General features: G+C 43.3%; 1 protein-coding gene across 2 annotated transcripts in view; it reads left to right on the top strand.

Annotated features, from left to right (window-relative positions):
- The window catches only part of LOC144500941 (phospholipid-transporting ATPase ID-like), a 222035-nt gene that overhangs the window by 79592 nt on the left and 118829 nt on the right, over positions 1-23614 (top strand). For both annotated transcript variants that reach the window (XM_078224474.1, XM_078224515.1), the window contains 4 exons: positions 1166-1248; positions 8653-8811; positions 13389-13477; positions 21483-21679. In XM_078224474.1, coding sequence (XP_078080600.1) covers positions 1166-1248; positions 8653-8811; positions 13389-13477; positions 21483-21679 — 528 coding nt within the window. The remainder of the gene's footprint in view (positions 1-1165; positions 1249-8652; positions 8812-13388; positions 13478-21482; positions 21680-23614) is intronic.

The raw sequence follows: 23614 nt of genomic DNA, 5'->3' as shown, positions 1-23614 counted from the left end.
CTGCATTCAAAAAAAAGCTTCAGCTCTAGCTCGGAAGAGCGATGCAACATAACCTCGAAATGTTCCCACTGGTTAAAAGTTTTAAAACGAGCAATGAATTGTACGGCCTCATACAGGAACATCTTGCAACACTGGTAGAAAAGATTGATCATTACTTCCCATCGTTGTCTGCAGAAAAATTCGACTGGGTTAGAGACCCCTTTGCGAATTCCAGCTGTTCAGGTCTGACATTGGATGAGGAGGAGGAAATGGCCTGCATTTCGAGTGATCGCACCTTGAAAATGAAACACGGGAGTATGCCACTGGACTCTTTTTGGATATACAACCAGAAACAGTATCCACGCATCTCTTCAAGAGCATTAGCTATTCTTCTACAGTTCTCCACGACATATTGTTGTGAACAGGGATTTTCAGCTCTGACAAATATCAAAGACCAGAGAAGAGAAAGGCTTCTTTGTGTTGATGAGGAGATGAGAGTTTGTTTGTCTCAAATTAGACCTAATATAAATGAGATTACCTGACAAAAACAAGCTCACACCTCTCATTGAGTTTATACACTTACTTAAGGTTACATATGTAAGAGACTCGCCTATAAGTATATTTTGGGAATGAATCATGTTTTTATGTAGCTGCTTTGTTTTATACTTTCTGGATGTCCCATGATCATATTATAAAGTAGTTGTGTTCGATGTTATGAATCAAGCACTGCTAGGAGTTGTTTTTTTTTGTTTTTGAATGTATTTCTTATCAATAAAAAATTCTGTGTGGCGCGAGCAAATTTTTATTCCGAAAGTGCGGCCCAGTGAAAAACGTTTGGGAACCACTGTCTTAATGTAAACACTAATCAAGTGCTCCAAAATATGGTTAAACCTTTCAGTAAGTTATTAAAATTGCCAGATTTACTGGCTCTGAAACTCTTGGGGGTTTCCCCAATATACTTCCTGTGACTCTGGGGCTTTTGTTGTCTTCCTGTATTGTTCACTATAATACCCTGAGGTAAATAAATGCAAACTCTTGTGGACTGTTTCCTTATGTGAACCTCTAATGTGTATCCCTGTTGTGCAAATCTCTGCTCGGAGGGCTGAATTGCAAAGTATGACCATTCTGTCATAATTTCTGGAAGGCTATTTTATGATTTTCATGAATATTAATATGATTGTTATAGGGAAACCAATCTAAAAGTTAAGCAGGCGTTAACAGTAACTTCTGACATGGGAGAGAACACCCAGGATCTGGCAGAATTTGATGGTATGCTAATTTTCATTATAAAGTATTTTGTTAAAATAGTGGAACAAACAAAGAAACATAACGCAATTGTTGACTTCATGTGAATGTTGCAGTAACAATTATTAACCTGAACATTGAAGAAGTTACCAAGGATACTTCATGGTGTCCAAATTGCTGAGAAAATTAGTCAGAATGCAGTCTTTAAATCGAAGGGTGTAGAGTTTTTTTTAACTGCCTCTGTACATTTTAAAGTAATCTCGAGCTAAAGTCAACAAAGGCTTTAATCATTTCAAACAATTGGTTTTACTGACCACAACAGTTTTAGAGATAGAAATTCTTACAATCAAATCAGTGGTATAACTAAAACCTTAAAAGGGTCACATTCTTCTGTTGAGGAGTGCAGAAAGGCTAATTCTCTGCTAGCCGGGCAAGTTATTCAATTATTTTTAATATAATTTAAATATAATTAGCGGGCCCGGGATTGAATTCTCCGGGTCCGCTAGACTCACACACCCCACCAGAGCGTTTCACTCCAGTGGGATTTACAGTAGGTCCCCACTTTCAGGGAACTATCGGGATGACCCCGCTGGAGTAAAGCGGGCAATTGAGCCCTCCAGGGAATCGGGCAGTGGAGGGGTGGTAACCTGACAGTGCCAGCCTGTGCCCCCTGGCATTGCCCAAGGGACAAGGTGCTTATGCTCAAGGGCACCTTGACACTGCCCACCGGGCATGGGGCCTGGTGGAGGCGGGGTGTAGAGGGCAATCAGTGGGGATGGGGGCATCCCGCTGCCACTCTGCATAGAATCGGTCAGGGCAAGAGGGAGGCCAGCAATCGGGGCGAGCTGGGGGTGTCTGCTGGGGGTTGGGGGTAGGTCAGCCGGAGGGGGTCTGCCTCCAAGGGAGGGGTCTGCTTGCTGAGGGGTAGGTACTGTCTGGGAGGGGGGGTGAGTGCGGGTGGGAAACTGTGGGGGGGGTGCTGGGGATCGGGGGCATCGGGATGAGGGGTGGGCCGGGGCTGGGCCTGGAAATGGTCGGGGGGGCCACGATCGGGCCGTGGGGGTTTGTGGGGGCAGCACTGCGGGAGTCCCGGGCTGGCCAGTAATCCGGAGGCTGACAGTTCGGGACCACTGCGCATGAGCAGAGGCCCGCTGGTTTCAGTCTCCCGGCAGGAATAGGTCCCGCCCTCTGAAATTTAATGATTTTCACGCTGGTGGCATTTGCATTGCAGAGTGTGGGAGATTCTATTCTGAACACCTACTGAAAAAAGCAGCGAGAATTACTCCAGTTTTCCCACAAATTCAACACTTAGAAATTTTTTGGGAGAATTTCAGCCTAGGCCTCCACAGACTTACATGGAATCACCACCCTCTGAGTGAAGAAATTTCTCCTGTAGCCTAAGACCATGACCCCTTATTCTAGACCTTCCATTCAGGGGAACATCATCCCTGTATCCAGCCTGTCTAGCCCTGTCAGAATTTTATACATTTCAATGAGATCCCCTCTCATTCTTTTAAACTCTAGTGAATGTAGTCCTCGTCTACCTAATCTCACTTTATACAATAATTATACAACAGTCTGGTGAATCTTTGCTGCACTCCCTCTAAGGCAAGTATATTTTTTCTTAGTTAAGGAGACCATAACTGCATACAATATTTCAGGTGTGGTTTCATCAAGGCCCAGCATACAGCTGCAGTAAGACATCCTTGCACCTGTACTCAAATTGTCTTGCAATGAAGCCCAACATAACATTTGCCTCTTCAATGCTTCCTGTACCTGCATGCTTACTTTCAATGACTGGTGTACAAGGATACCTAAATCGTTTTGTACACCATTTCATGATCTATCACCATTTAAATAATCGTCTACCATCCTGTTTCCTCCCAAAGTGGATAACTTCATGTTTTTGGCCACTCACTCAAATTGTCTTAACTGCCCTGAAACATTTTTACTTCTCCCTCACTACTCACAATTCCACCTCGTTTTATATCACAAGCAAACTTGTAAGTATTATATTTGATTCCCTCATCCATGTAATTAATATATATTGTGAATAGCTGGTGCCCAAGCACTGATCCCTGTGGTTCTCCACTAGTCACCACCTTCTACTCCAAAAAAGACCCATTTATTCCTATTCTCTGTTTCCTATTTGCTAACCAATTCTCAATCCATTCCCATATATTGCCCCCAATCCTATGTGCTTTAACTTTGCGCACTAACCTCTTATGGGGGACTTTTAACAAAAGCTTCCTGAAAATCCAAACACATAAATTCACTGGTTCTCCCTTATCTATTCTACTAGTTACATCCTCAGGAAACTCCAATAAGTTTGGGCCAGTTATCTGCCCTTCCAAGCTTAGGAATCAAATGGGAGGAGATTTTAAAAAAAACTCTGCTTGTTATTTTTGAAAACTTTTTTCTTCCCCTCAGTCTAGCTCAACTGTTAAGTGTTATACTGCAGTCTGTGGACCTACTTGTTGCAATTTTCTTGGATGCGCTGATCAGGATGGATGCCGATTTTGCTCATCCTTACGATTTGACTAGGTGTCTTGACTCTGCTTTCTCTCAGGTTCTTCCTTTTATTTGTACAGTAGATTATTCTTTTTTGAACCTTTGACTCTGCTCGAGCTGGTCTGACTTTTCATCTGCACAGTGAATTATTTGACTGCCTTTTGGCCTTTTTCCCATTTTTTTGATATAGCTAGGTCCCTGACTTTGTGTTCTATCAGGTCTGGCAATGGACCTCTATGTACCCTGGTGGAGACCTTCAGCCTCCACGTCTGCAATGGAGCATTTTACTACAGCAATCTCCATTGTGTCTTCCAACTTCTTTTTTGGTGCTCTCCAACTTTGTCTTCAACTTATGCACACATCTCTCAGGTCAGGGTTCATTTTCTTTAGTTTTTCATGCTTTAAGAATCTGGGTTCCCTCTCTATCTTCTTTGGGACATCGGGGTCCATCATTTATTGCTGCCATGTTGTAAGATTGCTTGGTGTCTCGTGGAGAGGTCTGGAGGCTTGTAAGATTAAATATAAACCATTTATTGGTTTAAATATAAACCATTTATTGGTAACCCAGATCTTTGTACATATCCAAAGTACTGTCTTACATAGGTTCTATCTCCATGCTGGATCTTTCCAGTCTCTACTACACGTGTAGAGACCTCTCATGTGAGTCTGTCCCATGAGCAATATTGTTCTCCAGTCCCACATGAACCCTTGCTCTGATGAACCCCCTTATACTACACCTGTGTCCAACATACCAATCAGACACCTAGCTTTTGGTCACTACTTAATCTTTGATTCAGCATCCATTTCTCTTACTGTCGCTCAGTAAAAAACCCTGGATTGTTTGATCATTATAAAAAGTTAACTTGGACAAAACAAATCAGGGGGAAAATAGTAGCTTTAAGTAGAAGCACAGCTCACTGTTGTGAAGTTCTGAGGAATACTAGCAAGTCCGTCTCTGAGGTAAATGCTTTAGGTCCAGAAGGTATAAGCTTGGTGAATTTTAAATGTAGGTAGTGCGTAGATGAACCACAGTTCTCAGGTGGTGGAGGGATGGATATTGATTCTAGTGTGATACAAGTGTGGTGCTTTGTTTAGGATGCTGATTATTGTCGCAGGTGTACACATCTATCACACTCCTAATGTGGAGAGAATTTGAAAGTTCATGACATAAAGTACCTTTTCTATGTTCAACTCATTAACTCCTGACTTGTCCAGTTAAACTTCTGATTAGTGATGACCAGCTAGATGTTAATGGTTGGAGACTCAGTAACGGCTAAGCCAATGATGATTAGTGGGAAGTAATTGGGCCTGTTCTTGTTGGACTGGTGGAGGTGGGGCGTAGAGGGCAATCAGTGAGGTTGGGGGCGTCCCGTTGCCACTCTGCATAGAATCGGTCAGGGCAAGAGGGAGGCCAGAAATCGGGGCGAGCTGGGGGTGTCTGCTGGGGGTTGGGGGGAGCCGTCAAGTTGCTAACAGTATTGAGTAGTCCTTTGAAGGTCAATTGCTCCTCAAAGCTGGCACTAAGTTGGCATGGGGCCATGAGATGGGTAAAAGACCAAGGTTGATAAGAAATTGGCATGGGGATTGAAGAGGCCATCAGGGGGTTGGGGGACCTGAGTTGGCACTATTGGCATATGGGCTATAGAGAACCATAGAAGTGGATAAGGTGCATCAATGGGCAATGGGGATGGGTATAGAACATAGAACAGTACAGGCCCTTCAGCCCTCGATGTTGTGCCGAGCATTGTCTGAAACCAAGATCAAGCTATCCCACTCCCTATCATTCTGGTGTGCTCCATGTGCCTATCCAATAACCACTTGAAAGTTCCTAAAGTGTCCGACTGCACTATCACAGCAGGCAGTCCATTCCACACCCCAACCACTCTCTGTGTAAAGAACCTACCTCGGACATCCTTCCTATACCTCCCACCATGAACCTTATAGTTATGCCCCCTAGTAATAGCTACATCCACCCGAGGAAATAGTCTCTGAACGTCCACTCTATCTATCCCCCTCATCATCTTATAAACCTCTATTAAGTCTCCCCTCAGCCTCCTCCGCTCCAGAGAGAACAGCCCTAGCTCCCTCAACCTTTCCTCATAAGACCTACCCTCCAAACCAGGCAGCATCCTGGTAAATCTCCCTTGCACTCTTTCCAATGCTTCCACATCCTTCTTATAGTGAGGTGACCAGAACTGCACATAATATTCCAAATGTGGTCTCCCCAAGGTCCTATACAGTTGCAGCATAACCCCACGGCTCTTAAACTCAAACCCCCTGTTAATAAACACTAACACACTATAGGCCTTCTTCACGGCTCTATCCACTTCCACTTGAGTGGCAACCTTCAGAGATTTGTGGATATCAACCCCAAGATCTCTTTGTTCCTCCACATTCCTCAGAACCCTGCCATTGACCCTGTAATCCGCATTCAAATTTGTCCTACCAAAATGAATCACCTCGCACTTATCAGGGTTAAACTCCATCTGCCATTTTTCGGCCCAGCCCTGCATCCTATCAATGTCTCTTTGCAGCCTACAACAGCCCTCTTCCTCATCCACTACTCCACCAATCGTGGTGTCATCAGCAAATTTACTGACCCACCCTTCAGCCCCCTCCTCCAAGTCATTGATAAAAATCACAAATAGCAGAGGACCCAGCCCTGATCCCTGTGGCACACCACTGGTAACTGGTCTCCAGTCTGAAAATTTTCCATCCACCACCACCCTCTGTCTTCTATGAGATAGCCAGTTACTTATCCAATCGGCCAAATTTCCCTCTATCCCACACCTCCTCACTTTCTTCATGAGCCGACCATGGGGAACCTTATCAAACGCCTTACTAAAATCCATGTGTACGACATCAACTGCTCTATCTTCATCTGCACACTTAGTTACCTCCTCAAAGAATTCAACCAAATTAGTGAGACAAGACTTATCCTTCACGAATCCGTGTTGGCTATCCTTGATTAAGTTGCATCTTTCCAAATGGTCATAAATCCTATCCCTCAGGACCTTTTCCATTAACTTACCGACCACCGAAGTAAGACTAACTGGCCTATAATTACCAGGGTAATTCCTATTTCTTTTCTTGAACAGAGGAACAACATTTGCCACTCTCCAGTCCTCTGGCACTATTCCCATGGACAGTGAGGACCCAAAGATCAAAGCCAAAGGCTCTGCAATCTGACCCCTTGCCACCCAAAGTATCCTAGGATATATCCCATCTGGCCCAGGGGACTTATCGACCCTCAGGTTTTTCAAAATTGCTAATACATCTTCCCTCAGAACATCTACCTCCTCCAGCCTGTCAGCCTGTATCACACTCTCATCCTCAAAAACATGCCCCTCTCCTTGGTGAACACTGAAGAAAAGTATTCATTCATCACCTCTCCTATCTCTTCTGACTCCATGTACAAGTTCCCACTACTGTCCTTGACCGGCCCTAACCTCACCCTGGTCATTCTTTTATTTCTCACATAAGAGTAAAAAGCCTTGGGGTTTTCCTTGATCTGACTCGCCAAGGACTTCTCATGTCCCCTCCGAGCTCTCCTAAGCCCTTTTTTTAGTCCATTCCTTGCTACCTTGTAACCCTCAAGCGACCCAACTGAACCTTGTTTTCTCATCCTTACATACGCTTCCCTTTTCCTCTTGACAAGACATTCAACCTCTTTTGTGAACCATGGTTCCCTCACTCGGCCATTTCCTTCCTGCCTGGCAGGGATATACCTATCAAGGACACGTAGTATTTGTTCCTTGGACAAGCTCCACTTTTCAATTGTCCCTTTCCCTGACAGTTTCTGTTCCCATCTTATGCTTCCTAATTCCTGCCTAATCGCATCATAATTACCCCTCCCCCAATTATAAACCTTGCCCTGCAGTATGGCCCTATCCCTCTCCATTGCAATATTGAAAGACACCAAATTGTGGTCACTATCTCCAAAGTGCTCTCCCACAAACAAACCTAACACTTGGCCCGGCTCATTACCCAGTACCAAATCCAATGTAGCCCCACCTCTTGTCGGCCTATCCACATATTGTGTCAGGAAACCCTCCTGCACACACTGTACAAAAACTGCCCCATCCAAACTATTTGACCTATAAAGGTTCCAATCAATATTTGGAAAGTTAAAGTCACCCATGACAACTACCCTGTGACCTTCACACCTATCCATAATCTACTTTGCAATTTCTTCCTCCACATCTCTATTACTATTTGGGGGTATGTGCTGGAAGGCCAAAGATTTAACAAAACAACTGGGACAAAGTCCCTGAAAACTGAAATGGGCTTTTTACTGAGCCTGCCTTGGTACTTGATTGCCCCCGTAACCACCTCAGTTTCTGCATTCTCAGTTGATGGTCCAACCGCAGCCCGCACACTTCCCTGGAATCAAGATCCTATCTTTCACAGGAATTTTTCCTGAGAGGGGTGTGGTGAATCAGGAGATTTCCTGACTCCGCAAAGCTGCCCTGAGTGTGGAAAATCCAGGCCTTGCTGTTGAAACAATTTCATTGCTATTTTCATTTCTCGTTCCTTAAATTTCATTTATTTAAATTTATTTTCCTCTGAAAAATAAGATCAGGATGCAACATTTGTTCATTCACATTAATAAAGCTTGTTAATTACAGACATCAATCTGAAAATTTGTGAATTTTTTTTCAAATCTGATTGTTCTTCAGCCAGGTATGTTCAGCATTTAAGTCGAAGAAATAGGTGCAACCACTAAGGTTGAGGACAAAAAGAACGTGATTCATCATCTTTTTTGGTATGCGTTACATCTCAATCTCCCCAGGATCCTAAAATTGTGTTTCCTCCTTACCAATTCTTAGTCTCTGTCGCCCAATATTATATATTAAGCCTACCAATGAAATGATTCAGAAAATATTTAATGGTACGTTCATTCTTTTCATATCCCAGGTGAGGTTAAATGTGAAGCACCCAATAACAGATTGGACAAATTTAGAGGAACACTTACCTACAAGGAAAATAAATATTCTTTAGACAATGAAAAAATAATACTACGTGGCTGCACTTTGAGGAATACAGAATGGTGTTTTGGACTTGTTATCTTTGCAGGTAGGTGATAAGCAAGAGGACAGCTTCAGTTGTAGTGTGGATTACAATGACTAAATTTTGACATTTTCCTAAAAAAGTCGAAATTGGGGCAAGGCCAATTTTTATGGTATCAGGCAGGAACTTTCAAAAGTTAATTGGGGGAGTCTGTGGGAAGGCAAAGGGATGTCTGGTAAGTGGCATGCCTTCAAAAATGTGTTAACCAGAGTTCAGGGTAAACACGTTCCTCTTAGAGTGAAGGGCAAGGCTGGCAGAAGTCGGGAACCCTGGATGACTCAGGATATTGAGGCCCTGGTCAAGAAGAAGAAAGAGGCACATGACATGCATAGGCAGCTGGGATCAAGTGAATCTCTTGAAGAGTATAGGGGGTGTAGGAGTAGAGTTAAGAGATAAATCAGGAGGGCAAAAAGGGGACACAAAATTGTTTTGGCAGATAAGGCAAAGGAGAATCCAAAGAGCTTCTACAAATACATAAAGGGCAAAAGAGTAACAAGGGAAAGAGTAGGGCCTCTTAAGGATCAACAAGGACATCTATGTGCGGATCCACAAGAGATGGGTGAGATCCTAAATGAATATTTCTCATCAGTATTTACTGTTGAGAAAAGCATGGATGTTCTGGAACTTGGGGAAATAAATAGTGATGGCTTGAGGAGTGTACATATTACAGAGGAGGAGATGCTGAAGTGTTAAAACTCTTCAAGATAGATAAATCCCTGGGACCTGATGAAGTATATCCCAGGACGTTGTGGGAGGATAGGGAGGAAATTGCGGGTCCCGTAGCGGAGATATTTGAATCATCGATAGTCACGGGTGAGGTGCCTGAAGATTGGAGAGTGGCAAATGTTGTGCCTTTGTTTAAAAAGGGCTGCAGGGAAAAGCCTGGGAACTACAGGCCAGTGAGCCTCACATCTGTGGTGGGTAATTTGTTGGATAGTATTTTGAGAGATAAGATCTACAGCTTTTAGAGATGCAAGGACTGATTAGGGACAGTCAGCATGGCTTTGTGAGTGGAAAATCATGTCTCACAAATTTAATTGAGTTTTTTGAAGGGGTAACCAAGAAGGTAGATGAGGGCAGTGCAGTGAAGTTGCCTTTAGCAAGGACTTTAGCAAAGCCTTTGACAAGGTACCGCATGGTAGGTTGTTGCATAAAGTTAAATCTCAAGGGATCCAGGGTGAGGTCGATATGGATACAAAATTGGCTTCTTGACAGAAGCGAGAGGGTGGTTGTAGAGAGTTGTTTTTCAAACTGGAGGCCTGTGACCAGCGGTGTGCCTAAAGGATCAGTGCTGGGTCCACTGTTATTTGTCATTTATATTAATGATTTAGATGAGAATATAGGGGGCATGGTTAGTAAGTTTGCAGATGACACCAAGATTGGTGGCATAGTGGACAGTGAAGAAAGTTATCTCCAATTGCAACGGGAATTTGATCAATTGGGCCAGTGGGCTGACGAATGACAGATGGAGTTTAATTTAGACACCTGTAAGGTGATGCATTTTGGTAGATTGAACCAGGTCAGGACTTACTCAGTTAATGGTAGGGCGTTGGGGAGAGTTACAGAACAAAGAGATCGAGGGGTACATGTTCATAGCTCCTTGAAAGTGGAGTCACAGGTGGACAGAGTTGTGAAGAAGGCATTCGGCATGTTTGGTTTCATCGGTCAGAGCATTGAATACAGGAGTTGGGACGTCTTGCTGAAGTTGTACAAGACATTGCTACAGCCACACTTGGAATACTGTGTGCAATTCTGGTCACCCTATTATAGAAAGGATATTATTAAACTAGAAAGAGTGCAGAAAAGATTTACTCGGATGCTACCGGGACTTGATGGATTGAGTTATAAGGAGCAAATCAGAGTGGATAAATCCCCAGGACCGGACAGGGTATTCCCACGGACCTTGAGGGAAGCTAGTGTTGAACTTGCAGGGTCCCTGGCAGACATATTTAAAATGTCAGTATTCACGGGGGAGGTGCCGGATGATTGGAGGGTGGCTCATGTTGTTCCGTTGTTTAAAAAAGGTTCCAAAAGAAATCCGGGAAATTATCGGCCAGTAAGTTTGACGTCGGTGGTGGGCAAGTTATTGGAAGGTGTGATAAGGGATAGGATCTACAAATATTTGGATAGACAGGGACTTATTAGGGAGAGTCAACATGGCTTTGTGCGTGGTAGGTCATGTTTGACCAATCTATTAGAGTTTTTCGAGGAGGTTACCAGGAAAGTGGATGAAGGGAAGGCGGTGGATGTTGTCTACCTGGATTTCAGCAAGGCCTTTGACAAGGTCCCTCATGGGAGGTTAGTTAGGAAGGTTCAGTCGCTGGGTATACATGGGGAGGTAGTAAATTGGATAAGACACTGGCTCAATGGAAGAAGCCAGAGAGTGGTTGTGGAGGATTGCTTCTCTGAGTGGAGGCCTGTGACTAGTGGTGTGCCGCAGGGATCGGTGTTGGGTCCATTGTTGTTTGTCATCTATATCAATGATCTGGATGATAATGTGGTAAATTGGATCAGCAAGTTTGCTGATGATACAAAGATTGGAGGTGTAGTGGACAGTGAGGAAGGTTTTCAAAGCTTGCAGAGGGATTTGGACCAACTAGAAAAATGGGCTGAAAAATGGCAAATGGAATTTAATGCAGACAAGTGTGAGATATTGCACTTTGGAAGGACAAACCAAAGAAGAACGTACAGGGTGAATGGTAGGACTCTGAAGAGTGCAGTTGAACAGAGGGATCTGGGAATACAGGTACAGAGTTCCCTAAAAGTGACGTCACAGGTGGATAGGGTCGTAAAGAGTGCCTTTGGTACATTGGCCTTTATAAATCGGAGTATCGAGTATAAAAGTTGGAGTGTTATGGTAAGGTTGTATAAGGCATTGGTGAGGCCGAATTTGGAGTATTGTGTACAGTTTTGGTCACCTAGTTACAGGAAGGATGTAAATAAGGTTGAAAGAGTGCAGAGAAGGTTCACAAGGATGTTGCCAGGACTTGAGAAGCTGAGTTACAGAGAGAGATTGAATAGGTTGGGACTTTATTCCCTGGAGCGTAGAAGATTGAGGGGAGATTTGATAGAGGTGTATAAGATTTTGATGGGTATAGATAGAGTGAATGCGAGCAGCCTTTTTCCGCTGAGGCTAGGGGAGAAAAAAACCAGAGGGCATGGGTTAAGGGTGAAAGGAGAAAAGTTTAAAGGGAATATTAGGGGGGGCTTCTTCACGCAGAGAGTGGTGGGAGTGTGGAATGAGCTGCCGGATAAAGTGGTAAATGCGGGGTCACTTTTAACATTTAAGAAAAACTTGGACGGGTTCATGGATGAGAGGGGTGTGGAGGGATATGGTCCAAGTGCAGGTCAGTGGGACTAGGCATAAAATGGTTCGGCACAGACAAGAAGGGCCGAAGGGCCTGTTTCTGAGCTGTAATTTTCTGTGGTTCTGAGAGGCTGAATAGACTGGGACTTTTTTCTCTGGAGTGCAGGAGGCTGAGGGGTGACCTTATAGAGGTCTATAAAATAATGAGGGGCATAGACAAGGTAGATAGTCAATATCTTTTCCCAAAGGTAGGGGAGTCTAAAACTAGAGGGCATAGGTTTAAGGTGAGAGGGGAGAGATACAAAAGTGTCCAGAGGGGCAATTTTTTCACACAGAGGGTGGTGAGTGTCTGGAACAAGCTGCCAGAGGTAGTAGTAGAGGCAGATACAATTTTATTTTTTATAAAGCATTTAGATAGTTACATGGGTACGATGGGTATAGAGGGATATGAGCCAAATGCGGGCAATTGGGATTAGTTTAGGGGTTTCAAAAAAATAGGGCGGCATGGACAAATTGGGCCGAAGGGCCTGTTTCCATGCTGTAAACCTCTATGACCCTATGACTCTATGAGTCAACTTAAGTTCTTCCAAGTTACTCTTATCTAAATCCCTTATAATTTCGCACTTAATTGAATCTTCTTTGCTCTATGAAAAATAATCCCTGCTTTTTTTTATTCATTTGCATATTGCGGATGTTGCTCGATAGGCCAGCATTTATTGTCCATCCTTAATTGCCCTTAAAAAGGTGATGGTGAGCTGCTTTCTTGAACCGCGTGGTGTAGGTATACTCACAGTGCTCTTCGGGAAAGTTTCAGAATTTTGGCCCAGCGATAATGAAGGAAGGCAATATATTTCCAAGTCAAGTTGATGAGTGATTAGGAGGGGAACTTCCTGGTAGTGGTGTTTCCAGGTGTTGCTGCTCTTGCCCTTCTAGAATGTAAATAATGGTGACTGTGGGTTTGGAAGGTGCTGCCTCTCCACTTAGCGGAAGACTGTCATTACTGTGGCTGGTAAGATTATAATCAATCTCCTTACTCCATTCTCTTCAAATCTTTCACATCCCTGCGAAAGTGTGGTGCCCTGAATTGTACACACAGCTCACAGCTGAGACCTAACAAATGATTTAAGGTCCACCATATCTTTTTATTTCATACTCTATGCCTATATTTATAAAGCTCATCATCCTGTATACTTTTTTAAACAATGGTATTATAGAAACATTCTGAAAATGTTTCATTGTATTTCTTACATATAACTTAGTCAATTTTTATTTCAAGGACAAGACACAAAGCTAATGCAGAATAGTGGATTGTCAACTTTGAAGCGGACTAATATAGATCGATTGATGAATGTTCTCGTTTTATGGGTAAGTGGCAATAATGAATCTATTTCCTTCAGGGTCAACCAATGTTGTATAAACATTGATGCATTGTGTTATGAATTTTCAAACAGTTGAATGAAACCAACTAGATGAATACTCAAAATCGCCATCGTGACTTTAAAATGGGGATTAAAATGGTGTTGGAATTTTGCCAAGCATACTTGAAACACATAGGGCAGGATTTTCCATACAACCTGCCATGTGTTCTCAGTGGCGGAGGTGGCCCTCCATTAGCTGGCGATGGGATCATCTGTTCACGCTGTTTGTCAATAGGGTTTTCCATTGAATGCGCCTCTCACATTGTGAAACCCGCAACGGGTTGCATTGTTGGCAGGACTGGGTTGAGTTACATAGAAGATAGAACATAGAAAAAATACAGCACAAACAGGCCCTTCGGCCCACAAGTTGCGCCGGCCATGTCCCTACCTACCTAGGCTTATATATAGGCTTATCTAGAAACATAGAAAACTACAGCACAAAACAGGCCCTTCGGTCCCACAAGTTGTGCTGAACATATCCCTACCTTTTAGGCCTACCTATAACCCTCCATCCTATTAAGTCTCATGTACTCATCCAGGAGTCTCTTAAAAGACCCTATTTAGTTTGCCTCCACCACCACTGACAGCAGCTGATTGCACTCGCCCACCACCCTCTGTGTGAAAAACTTCCCCCTAACATTTCCCTTGTACCTACACCCCAGCACCTTAAACCTGTGTCCTCTCGTAGCAGCCATTTCCACCCTGGGAAAAAGCCTCTGAGAGTCCACCCGATCTATGCCTCTCAACATCTTATATATCTCTATTAGGTCTCCTCTCATCCTACGTCTCTCCAAGGAGAAAAGACCGAGCTCCCTCAACCTATCCTCATAAGGCATGCCACTCAATCCAGGCAACATCCTTGTAAATCTTCTCTGCACCCTTTCAATCATTTCCACATCCCTCCTGTAATGAGGCGACCAGAACTGAGCACAGTACTCCAAGTGGGGTCTGACGAGGGTCTTATAAAGCTTGACAAAGAACAAAGAAAGTATAGCACAGGAATAGGCCGTTCGGCCCTCCAAGCCTGTGCACATGGTTTTGTGAAGGGGAGGTTGTGTCTCACTAACTTGACCGAGTTTTTGAGGAAGTGACAAAGATGATTGATGAGGGTAGGGCAGTGGATGCTGTCTACATGGACTTCAGTAAGGCCTTTGACAAGGTTCCTCATGGCAGACTAGTAGAGAATGTGAAGTCGCACGGGATAGAGGTGAGCTGACAAGATGGATACAGAACTGGCTCGGTCATAGAAGACAGGATAGCAATGGAAGGGTGCATTTCTGAATGGAGGGCTGTGACTAGTGGCGTTCCTCAGAGATCAGTGCTGGGAACTTTGCTGTTTGTCATATATATATAAATGATTTGGAGGAAAATGTAACTGGTTTGATTAGTAAGTTTGTGGACGACAAATGGTTGGTGTATTTGCGGATAGCGATGAGGACCATCGGAGGATGTAGCAGGATATGGATCGGCTGGAGACTTGGGCAGAGAGATGGCAGATGGACTTTAATCTGGACAAATGTGAGGTAATGCATTTTGGAAAGTCCAATACAGATGGGAAATATATAGTAAATGGCAGAACCCTTAAGAGTATTGATCGGCTGAGGAATCTGTGCAAACAGGTACACAGGTCACTGAAAGTGGCAACACAGGTGGAGAAGGCAGTCAAGAAGGCATACAGCATGCTTGCCTTCATTGGCTGGGGCATTGAGTTCAAAAATTGGCAAGTCATGTTGCAGCTTAGTTCAGCCGCACTTGGAATATAGTGTTCAATTCTGATCGCCACACTACCAGAAGGATGTGGAGGCTTTGGAGAGGGTACAGAAAGGATTTACCAGGATGTTGCTCGGTATGGAGGACATTAGCTATGAGGGGAGATTGGAGAAACTTGGTTTGTTCTCACTGGAACGACGGAGGTTGATCTGATAGAAGTCTATGGGATTATGAGAGGCATGGACAGACTGGATAGTCAAAAGCTTTTTCCCAGGGTGGGAGAGTCAATTACTAGGGGGCATAGGTTTATGATGCAAGGGGCAAAGTTTAAAAGAGATGTACAAGGCAGGTTTTTACACAGGGTGGTGGATGCCTGGAACTCGCTGCCGGGGAGGTAGTGGAAGCACATACGATAGTGACTTTTAAGACGCACCTGGACAAATACATGAATAGGATGGGAATGGAGGGATATGGTCATCGGAAGGGTAGGGGGCTTTAATTCAGACGGGCAGCATGGTCAGAGCAGACTTGGAGGGCCGAAGGGCCTGTTCCCTTGCTTTAATTTTCTTTGTTCTTTGTTTTTTGACTGGAAGATCACGCTGGCATGAATGGCCAGAAAGTTCTGGCCTCAATGTTTTATTTGACTATACTGGCAAAAAGGGAAATTTTGCGTTGCTAGTTTTACTTGCTGTATTTTTTCTCAAGCAGTTTAACCTGAAATTCAAATTCAAATTTGTCGTGCCAATATATTCAAAGTGATGTGATGATATGTGAGTTTTGATGGCAAGCTTCATTCACAATTACATAGATCAGTGGTTCCCAAAGGGTGCGGCGCGCCACACTGGTGCCGCGAGTGAGGACGGCAAGTGTGGCGGGAAGATTCAAGGACAATCAAAGAAACATTTAAACATGGATAGATATTTTACCAAAGTGAGAGCAAAAGCATCAAGTGATGCTGAGGACGATCGAGTCCACATTGTGATCCAGAATCGCCGTTCGAACAGAGTGCTGAAGAAGAGTTGTTTAATTCTACACCAGTAGCAGCCCCAAGCAAACCTCCAAAAAAGAAAGCTTGTCAACAATATATAGATAGCAATCTGAGTCTCAGTTTCACATGGACTGGAGATGAAAACGTACCTCGGCCTATGTGTTTGATCTGTGGTGAGAAGCTTTCCAATTCCAATATGGTCCCAAGCAAGATGAAAAGACATCTGTTGTCAAAACATGGAAATCTGGCAAACAAGGATGTTCAATATTTTGAAAGGCTTTTGGAACAGCAGAAATGCCAATGATCATATTTCGAAAAACGAATGACAGTCTCAGATAAGATGCAGATTGTATCTTACCAAGTGGCTGAATTGATTGCTCAACAGCCAAAACCACATACAATAGCTGAAAAATTGATTCAGCCTGCCTGCAGCTTGATTGTGAAAACTTTGTTTGGCGATGATGCTGAGCGAGAAGTTAAGGAAATTCCTTTGTCTGATAATACAATTCGCAGAAGAATAGTTGATATGTCAGCTAATATTGAGAAGCGTGTTTCCGAAAGTATGAGGAATTCTAAATTTGCCATTCAAGTTGATGAATATCGACCGACATTAGTGGAAAAGCATAGTTGCTTGCCTATATCAGATTCATTCACAACGACAAAATAATCACACAGTTTCTATTTTGCAAGGAACTTGAAAAACATACCAGAGGACAAGATATTTTCCAAACCTTGTCTGAGTATTTGGAAAACGTTGAGATTTCATGGGATTCTTGTATTGAAATTTGTACGGATGGAGCACCATGTATGATAGGGAATGTGAGAGGCTAGGCGGCACTCATCAAACAGAAAAATCCAGATGTAATATCAACACACTGTTTTTTACGCAGAGAGGCATTAATCACCAAGACCCTTGTAGCTGATTTGAAGTTGGTTCTAGATCAGACTGTGCGCATCGTGAACTTTATCAAAGCAAATCCACTCTAGGCACGATTATTTGCTCAACTCTGCAAAGACATGGAATCAAAACATCAATACCTAATTCTGCACTCGGAGGTTCGCTGGATGTTCCGCGGAAAAGTTTTAAATCGGGTGTTGGAACTGAAGAACGAATTAAGAGAATTTTTGGAACAAGAAGGGAACCCATTGTACCACCAACTGGATGACAATGACTGGTGTGCAAAGCTGGCATATTTGGCCGATATCTTTTCCCGGTTGAATGTGCTCAATGCCAGTATGCAAGGCCGCAATGACAATATCCTCACAACTACAGACAAACTAACTGCATTCAAAAAAAAGCTTCAGCTCTAGCTCGGAAGAGCGATGCAACATAACCTCGAAATGTTCCCACTGGTTAAAAGTTTTAAAACGAGCAATGAATTGTACGGCCTCATACAGGAACATCTTGCAACAGAAAAGATTGATCATTACTTCCCATCGTTGTCTGCAGAAAAATTCGACTGTGTTAGAGACCCCTTTGTGAATTCCAGCTGTTCAGGTCTGACATTGGATGAGGAGGAGGAAATGGCCTGCATTTCGAGTGATCGCACCTTGAAAATGAAACACGGGAGTATGCCACTGGACTCTTTTTGGATATACAACCAGAAACAGTATCCACGCATCTCTTCAAGAGCATTAGCTATTCTTCTACAGTTCTCCACGACATATTGTTGTGAACAGGGATGTTCAGCTCTGACAAATATCAAAGACCAGAGAAGAGAAAGGCTTCTTTGTGTTGATGAGGAGATGAGAGTTTGTTTGTCTCAAATTAGACCTAATATAAATGAGATTACCCGACAAAAACAAGCTCACACCTCTCATTGAGTTTATATACTTAAGGTTACATATGTAAGAGACTCGCCTATAAGTATATTTTGGGAATGAATCATGTTTTTATGTAGTTGCATTGTTTTATACTTTCTGGATGTCCCATGATCATATTATAAAGTAGTTGTGTTCGATGTCATGAATCAAGCACTGCTAGGAGTTGTTTTTTTTTTGTTTTTGAATGTATTTCTTATCAATAAAAAATTCTGTGTGGCGCGAGCAAATTTTTATTCCGAAAGTGCGGCCCAGTGAAAAACGTTTGAGAACCACTGACATAGATAATGATGCCAGTCTACAACACAAGAAATGTACAGCACAGGAATAGGCCCTTCAGCCCTCTAAGCCTGTGCGAATCATGATGCCCTAATTAAATTTTTAAAAAATCTTCTGCCCCTACTCGATCCGTTTCCCTATTTCGTCCCTTACTCTATTCCGTCCCTATTCATGTACCCATCCAGATGCCTCTTAAATGTTGCTAATGTGCCTGCTTCCATCATCTCTGGCAGCATGTTCCAGGCACTCACTGCCCTCTGTGTGAAAAACGTCCGCGCACATCTCCCTTAAACTTTCTCCCTCTCACCTTGAACCTGTGCCCCCTTATAATTGATACTTCCACTCTTGGAAAAAGCCTCTGACTATCCACCCTGTCTATGCCTCTCATAATTTTGTAGAACTCTATCAGATCTCCCCTCAGACTCCGTCTTTCCAGTGGAAACAATCCTAGTTTATTCACCCTCTCCTGATAGCCAACACCCTCAAGACCAGGCAACATCCTGATGAACCTTCTTTGCACTCTCTCCAAAGCTTCATGCCCTTCTGGTAGTGTGGTGATTCGAACAGCACGCAATACTCCAAATGCGGCCTAACCAAGGCCTAATTTTGCTGCACCATGATTTCCCAACTCTTGTACTCATTACCCCAGCTGATGAACGCAAGCATGCCATATGCTTTCTTCATCACTTTGGCCACCTGTGTGGCCACTTTTAGGGAAGTGTGGACCTGCACGCCCAGATATGTTAATATTCCAAAGGGTTCTGCCATGGACAATATAATTTACATCTAGATTTGATTCTCCAAAATGCAACACCTCACATTTGCCCAGATTAAACTCGATCCGCCATTTCTGTGCCCAAGTCTTCAATCTATCTATATCCTGTTGTATCCTCTGACAATCCCCGGCACTATCAGCAACTCCACCAATCTTCATGTCATCTGCAAACCTACGAATCAGACCCCCCACATTTTCCTCCAGATCATCTATATATACTACAAACAACAGAGGTCCCAACACCGATCCCTGTGGAACACCACTAGCTACAGATCTCCATTCTGATCAACACCCTTCCACTGCTACTCTCTCTCTCTTCTATAAACCAAGCCAGTTCTGTGTCCATCTACCCTGAATCCCATGTGATTTTAGTTTTTGAACCAGTCTGCCATGTGGGACCTTGTCAAACATCTTACTAAAGTCCATATAAACTACATCAACAGCCCTTCCCTCATCAATTATCTTTGTCACCTCTTCAAAATAAATGAATCAAATTGGTGAGTGTGATGACTTCAGCCAGGCTAATGAGGTTGGCTTGCTGGAGTATGAACTACATGAAGAACCCTAATTCATGGTTAAATCAGGATGTCTCATGCTGCCTATTTAAAACAAGTGTGGCAGCTTACCAGTCTGCATTCAGCAGGGAGCAACTGGAGAGCTGGCTGTGTACAGATGTATGGTGTAAATAAACTAACTTGGTGACAGGACTTTCACCTCCGTGGAGTTATTACAGTGGTGACGAGAAAAAAGGAGTGATCTGAAGGAATTTGCTGAATCACTGCATATATTGAGGGAAAGCCATTGTTGAGAAAACATGCCGCTGTTTGGGAAGTTGGACTCTTTTGAACCCGCAGTGGAGGACTGGGCCGAGTATGTGAAAAGGATGAAGTATTTCTTCAGGGCAAATGACATAACCTCAGATGAGAAGCAAAGGGTTATCCTCCTGACTTTGTGTGGATCCAGTAAGAAGTTTAACAACACCAGGTTAAAGTCCTTCAGCAGCCTTTTCGATTATGCGCAGTTTAACTTTCCCGGAGGCACCGGACACAAAGTCCTTCCAAGGGTTGTCAAACTTAGTTCAAGAATATTATGACCCTAAGCCACCCTTGATCCTGCGGAGGTACCGTTTTTACTCCACATTTAGAGAAGTGGGGGAGTCAATCACCAGTTTCCTGACAAGGCTAAGACGTCTGGCAGAGGCTTGCGAATTCAGGGGAACAGATGCTCCGAGACTGATTGGTGTGCGGAATTAACGATATGACTATACAGAAATGCTTGTTGGCGGAGGCCCAGCTGGACTGTAAACAGGTATTACAGCTGGTCTTGTCATTAGAAAAGCGGCAAGCGGAGCACATGAGCTCCAAGATACCCTGATGGAGATAGAGGCCAACACCATGGAGACTGGGTTAGGAGACTACCACTATGGGGCAGGTCACTACATAGCGGCCCTTTGGAAGGATTCGGATACGAGGGAGCCCAAGTCCGCCTATGGAACCGCACCTAGACAAGGTCAGGTTAAGCCCAGAGTGACAGCAGTTCCTGTAGAGCCCCACCCCACACGATATTGCAATGGTTGCCAGTGTCAGGATGCACAGAGGAAAAGCAAATCTCCTAAACCAACATGGCCGAAAAGAATACATAGGCCAAGGGACAGGAGAATGCACACCGTCTGTTTTAAATTAAGTTTCCGATACATCTGAATGTTCTTTTGCTCTGTGTATATGCTTTAAGTAGTCACAACTTATTTGGGAAAGTTCAATGGCTATAATTTTCATGGGGTTTCTCTGGGCCTCCACCCGAACTTTGGTGGAAGATTAAGATAAGCAGCTATTTCTCAAGGGTTTCCATTACAGGCAGTCCTTGACTTTGCGACTTTCAAGTTATGACAAACAGCACTTGTGACGTTTATAAATTAACACCCTGTTTCAAGTTTACAACCCCAGTTTTGACTTTATGACACGATGTCAGTGTCTTTACCAACTGTTATCTTCCCCTTTTCACAACCTCAGGCAGGGGAAATTGCTTCTCAGATATAGAAGAGAAGTGTCTTTGAAAGTGTAAGGAAATGCATTACTGTATGGGGAATACACGACTGTAAGGCAATTATACTCGAAATAGGGTTTTGTGCCTTGGTTTGGAAACTATACCCCAGGTATAACATTATTCCTATGAGAAAACCAGTTCCAACTTACTAAATTTCAGCTTACAGTACAGTTTTCAGGAACCAATTGTGTAGTAAGTCCAAGGGCTGCCTTTACTCCCCACTTATGTAACTGTGGGAGATTAGAAAATCCACCCTTAAGTCAACATAATGAATCAGGTGGGTATTATTTACTGCCAACCTTAAAATAACATTGAAATTTTGTGCTGTGATTGCAGATTTTTGGCTTCCTCGTCATGATGTGTACAGTACTTGCTGTTGGAAATAGTATCTGGGAATCTTATAAAGGGTATTACTTTCAAGTCTACTTGCCTTGGATCCATGACCCACCAAATTCTTCTTTCTCTGGATTTCTTATGTTCTGGTCATATGTGATTATTCTGAATACTGTTGTCCCAATTTCCCTTTATGTGAGGTAAGTTTTTTTAACCTTCACTCCAATGTTATTTAAAACATTCTTTGTGTGGATGCATCATTCACCGATGATAGCAGCATTATTTGCTTAGAAACAGTCATTTATTTTGTATCTTTATAAATATCTTCCTGGTTGCTTGTCTCCCATTGTCCAATTCTTTTCATTCTCTTTGTCTCTTTCATCATCTTTATCTAATACATTCTTTATCCCCTTATTTTTGTAATTCACTATTTCCACCTCATTTTCTTTCTGTTTTCTGTGTGACTGTCACTCTGTAGAATGTTGAGAAGATGACAATGCATCCATTTAGCTTCATACTTTGTCTGTTTTCTCTTTTTATAATTGTCTTTTTTCTGTACAGCTCTCACTTCTTCTGTAAATTACTTTAAATCACTGAACTGAAACAGCATAGAAGGATCTACTTTTATTTTCTCACATTTTTATGTAAGTTGCTCTCACTTCCTTTTGGCACCTCTCTCTCACTCTCCTAAAGCAGAGTTTTGCCCTCAGGGACCAATGTTTTAGATAGCAGGAGATGGAGGAACAGATATGTAGGCAGATTTTGGCAAGGTGTAAAAGTAACAGGGTTGTTGTGGTGGGAGATTTTAACTTCCCCTATATTGACTGGGACTCATTTAGTGCTAGGGGCGTGGATGGGGCAGAGTTTGTAAGGGGCATCCAGGAGGGCTTCTTGAAATAGTATGCAGATAGTCCAACTAGGGAAGGGGCCATACTGGACCTGGTATTGGGGAATGAACCCAGCCAGGTGGTCGATGTTTCAATAGGGGACCAGTTCGGAACAGTGACCACAATTCAGTAAGCTTTAAGGTACTGATGGATAAAGATAAGTGTAGTCCTCAAGTGAAGGTGCTAAATTGGGGGAAGGCTAATTACAGCAATATTAGGCAAGAAGAATGTAGATTGGGAGCAGATGTTTGAGAGCAAATCAACATCTGGCACGTGGGAGGCTTTCAAGTGTAAGTTGATAGGGATTCAGGACTGGCACATTCCTGTAAGGATAAAGGATAAGTATGGCAAGTTTTGGGAACCTTGGATAACAAGAGATTTTGGGAGCCTAGTCAAAGAGAAAAAGGAAGCCTTTGTCAAAGCTAGGAGGCTGGGGACACACAAAGCAAGTGTGGAATACAAGGTAAGTAGAAAGAAACTTAAGCAAGGAGTAAGGAGGGCTTAAAAGGGTCACGAAAAGTAATTGACCAGCAGGATTAAGGAAAATCCCAAGGCTTTTTATACATATATAAAGAGTAAGAGGGTAACCAGGGAGAGGGTTGGCCCACTCAAGGACAGTGGAGGGAATCTATGCGTGGAGCCAGAGGAAATGGGTGATGTATTAAATGAGTATTTAGTGTCAATATTCACCAAAGGGAAGGACTTGGTGGATGATGAGTCTGGGAAAGGGTGTGTGGATAGTTTGAGTCATGTTGAGATCAAAAAAGAGGAGGTACTGGGGTTCTTGAGAAACATCAAGGTAAGACAAGTCCCCAGGGCCTGATGGGATATACCCCAGAATACTGAGAGGGGCAAGGGAGGAAATTGCTGGGGCCTTGTGAGAAATATTTGTATCCTCACTGTCTACAAAGGAGGTCCCAGAGGATTGGAGAATAGCCAATGTTGTTCCTTTGTTTAAGAAGGGTAGCAAGAATAATCCAGGTAATTACAGGCCAGTGAGCCTTACATCAGTGGCAGGGAAATTATTAGAGAGGATTCTTCGAGACAGGATTTATTCCCACTTGGAAATAAGTGGACGTATTAGTGAGCGGCAACATGGTTTTGTGAAGGGGAGGTCGTGCCTCACTAACTTGATCGAGTTTTTCGAGGAAGTGACGAAGATGATTGATGAGGGTAGGGCAGTGGATGTTGTCTACATGGACTTTCAGTAAGGCCTTTAACAAGGTCTCTCATGATAATCTGGTGCAA

The sequence above is a fragment of the Mustelus asterias genome, chromosome 1, assembly GCF_964213995.1.
Source record: "Mustelus asterias chromosome 1, sMusAst1.hap1.1, whole genome shotgun sequence".
NCBI lineage: Eukaryota > Metazoa > Chordata > Chondrichthyes > Carcharhiniformes > Triakidae > Mustelus > Mustelus asterias.
The sequence above is the reverse complement of the archived record's forward strand: the minus strand, read 5'-3'. Positions and strand labels throughout refer to the sequence as shown.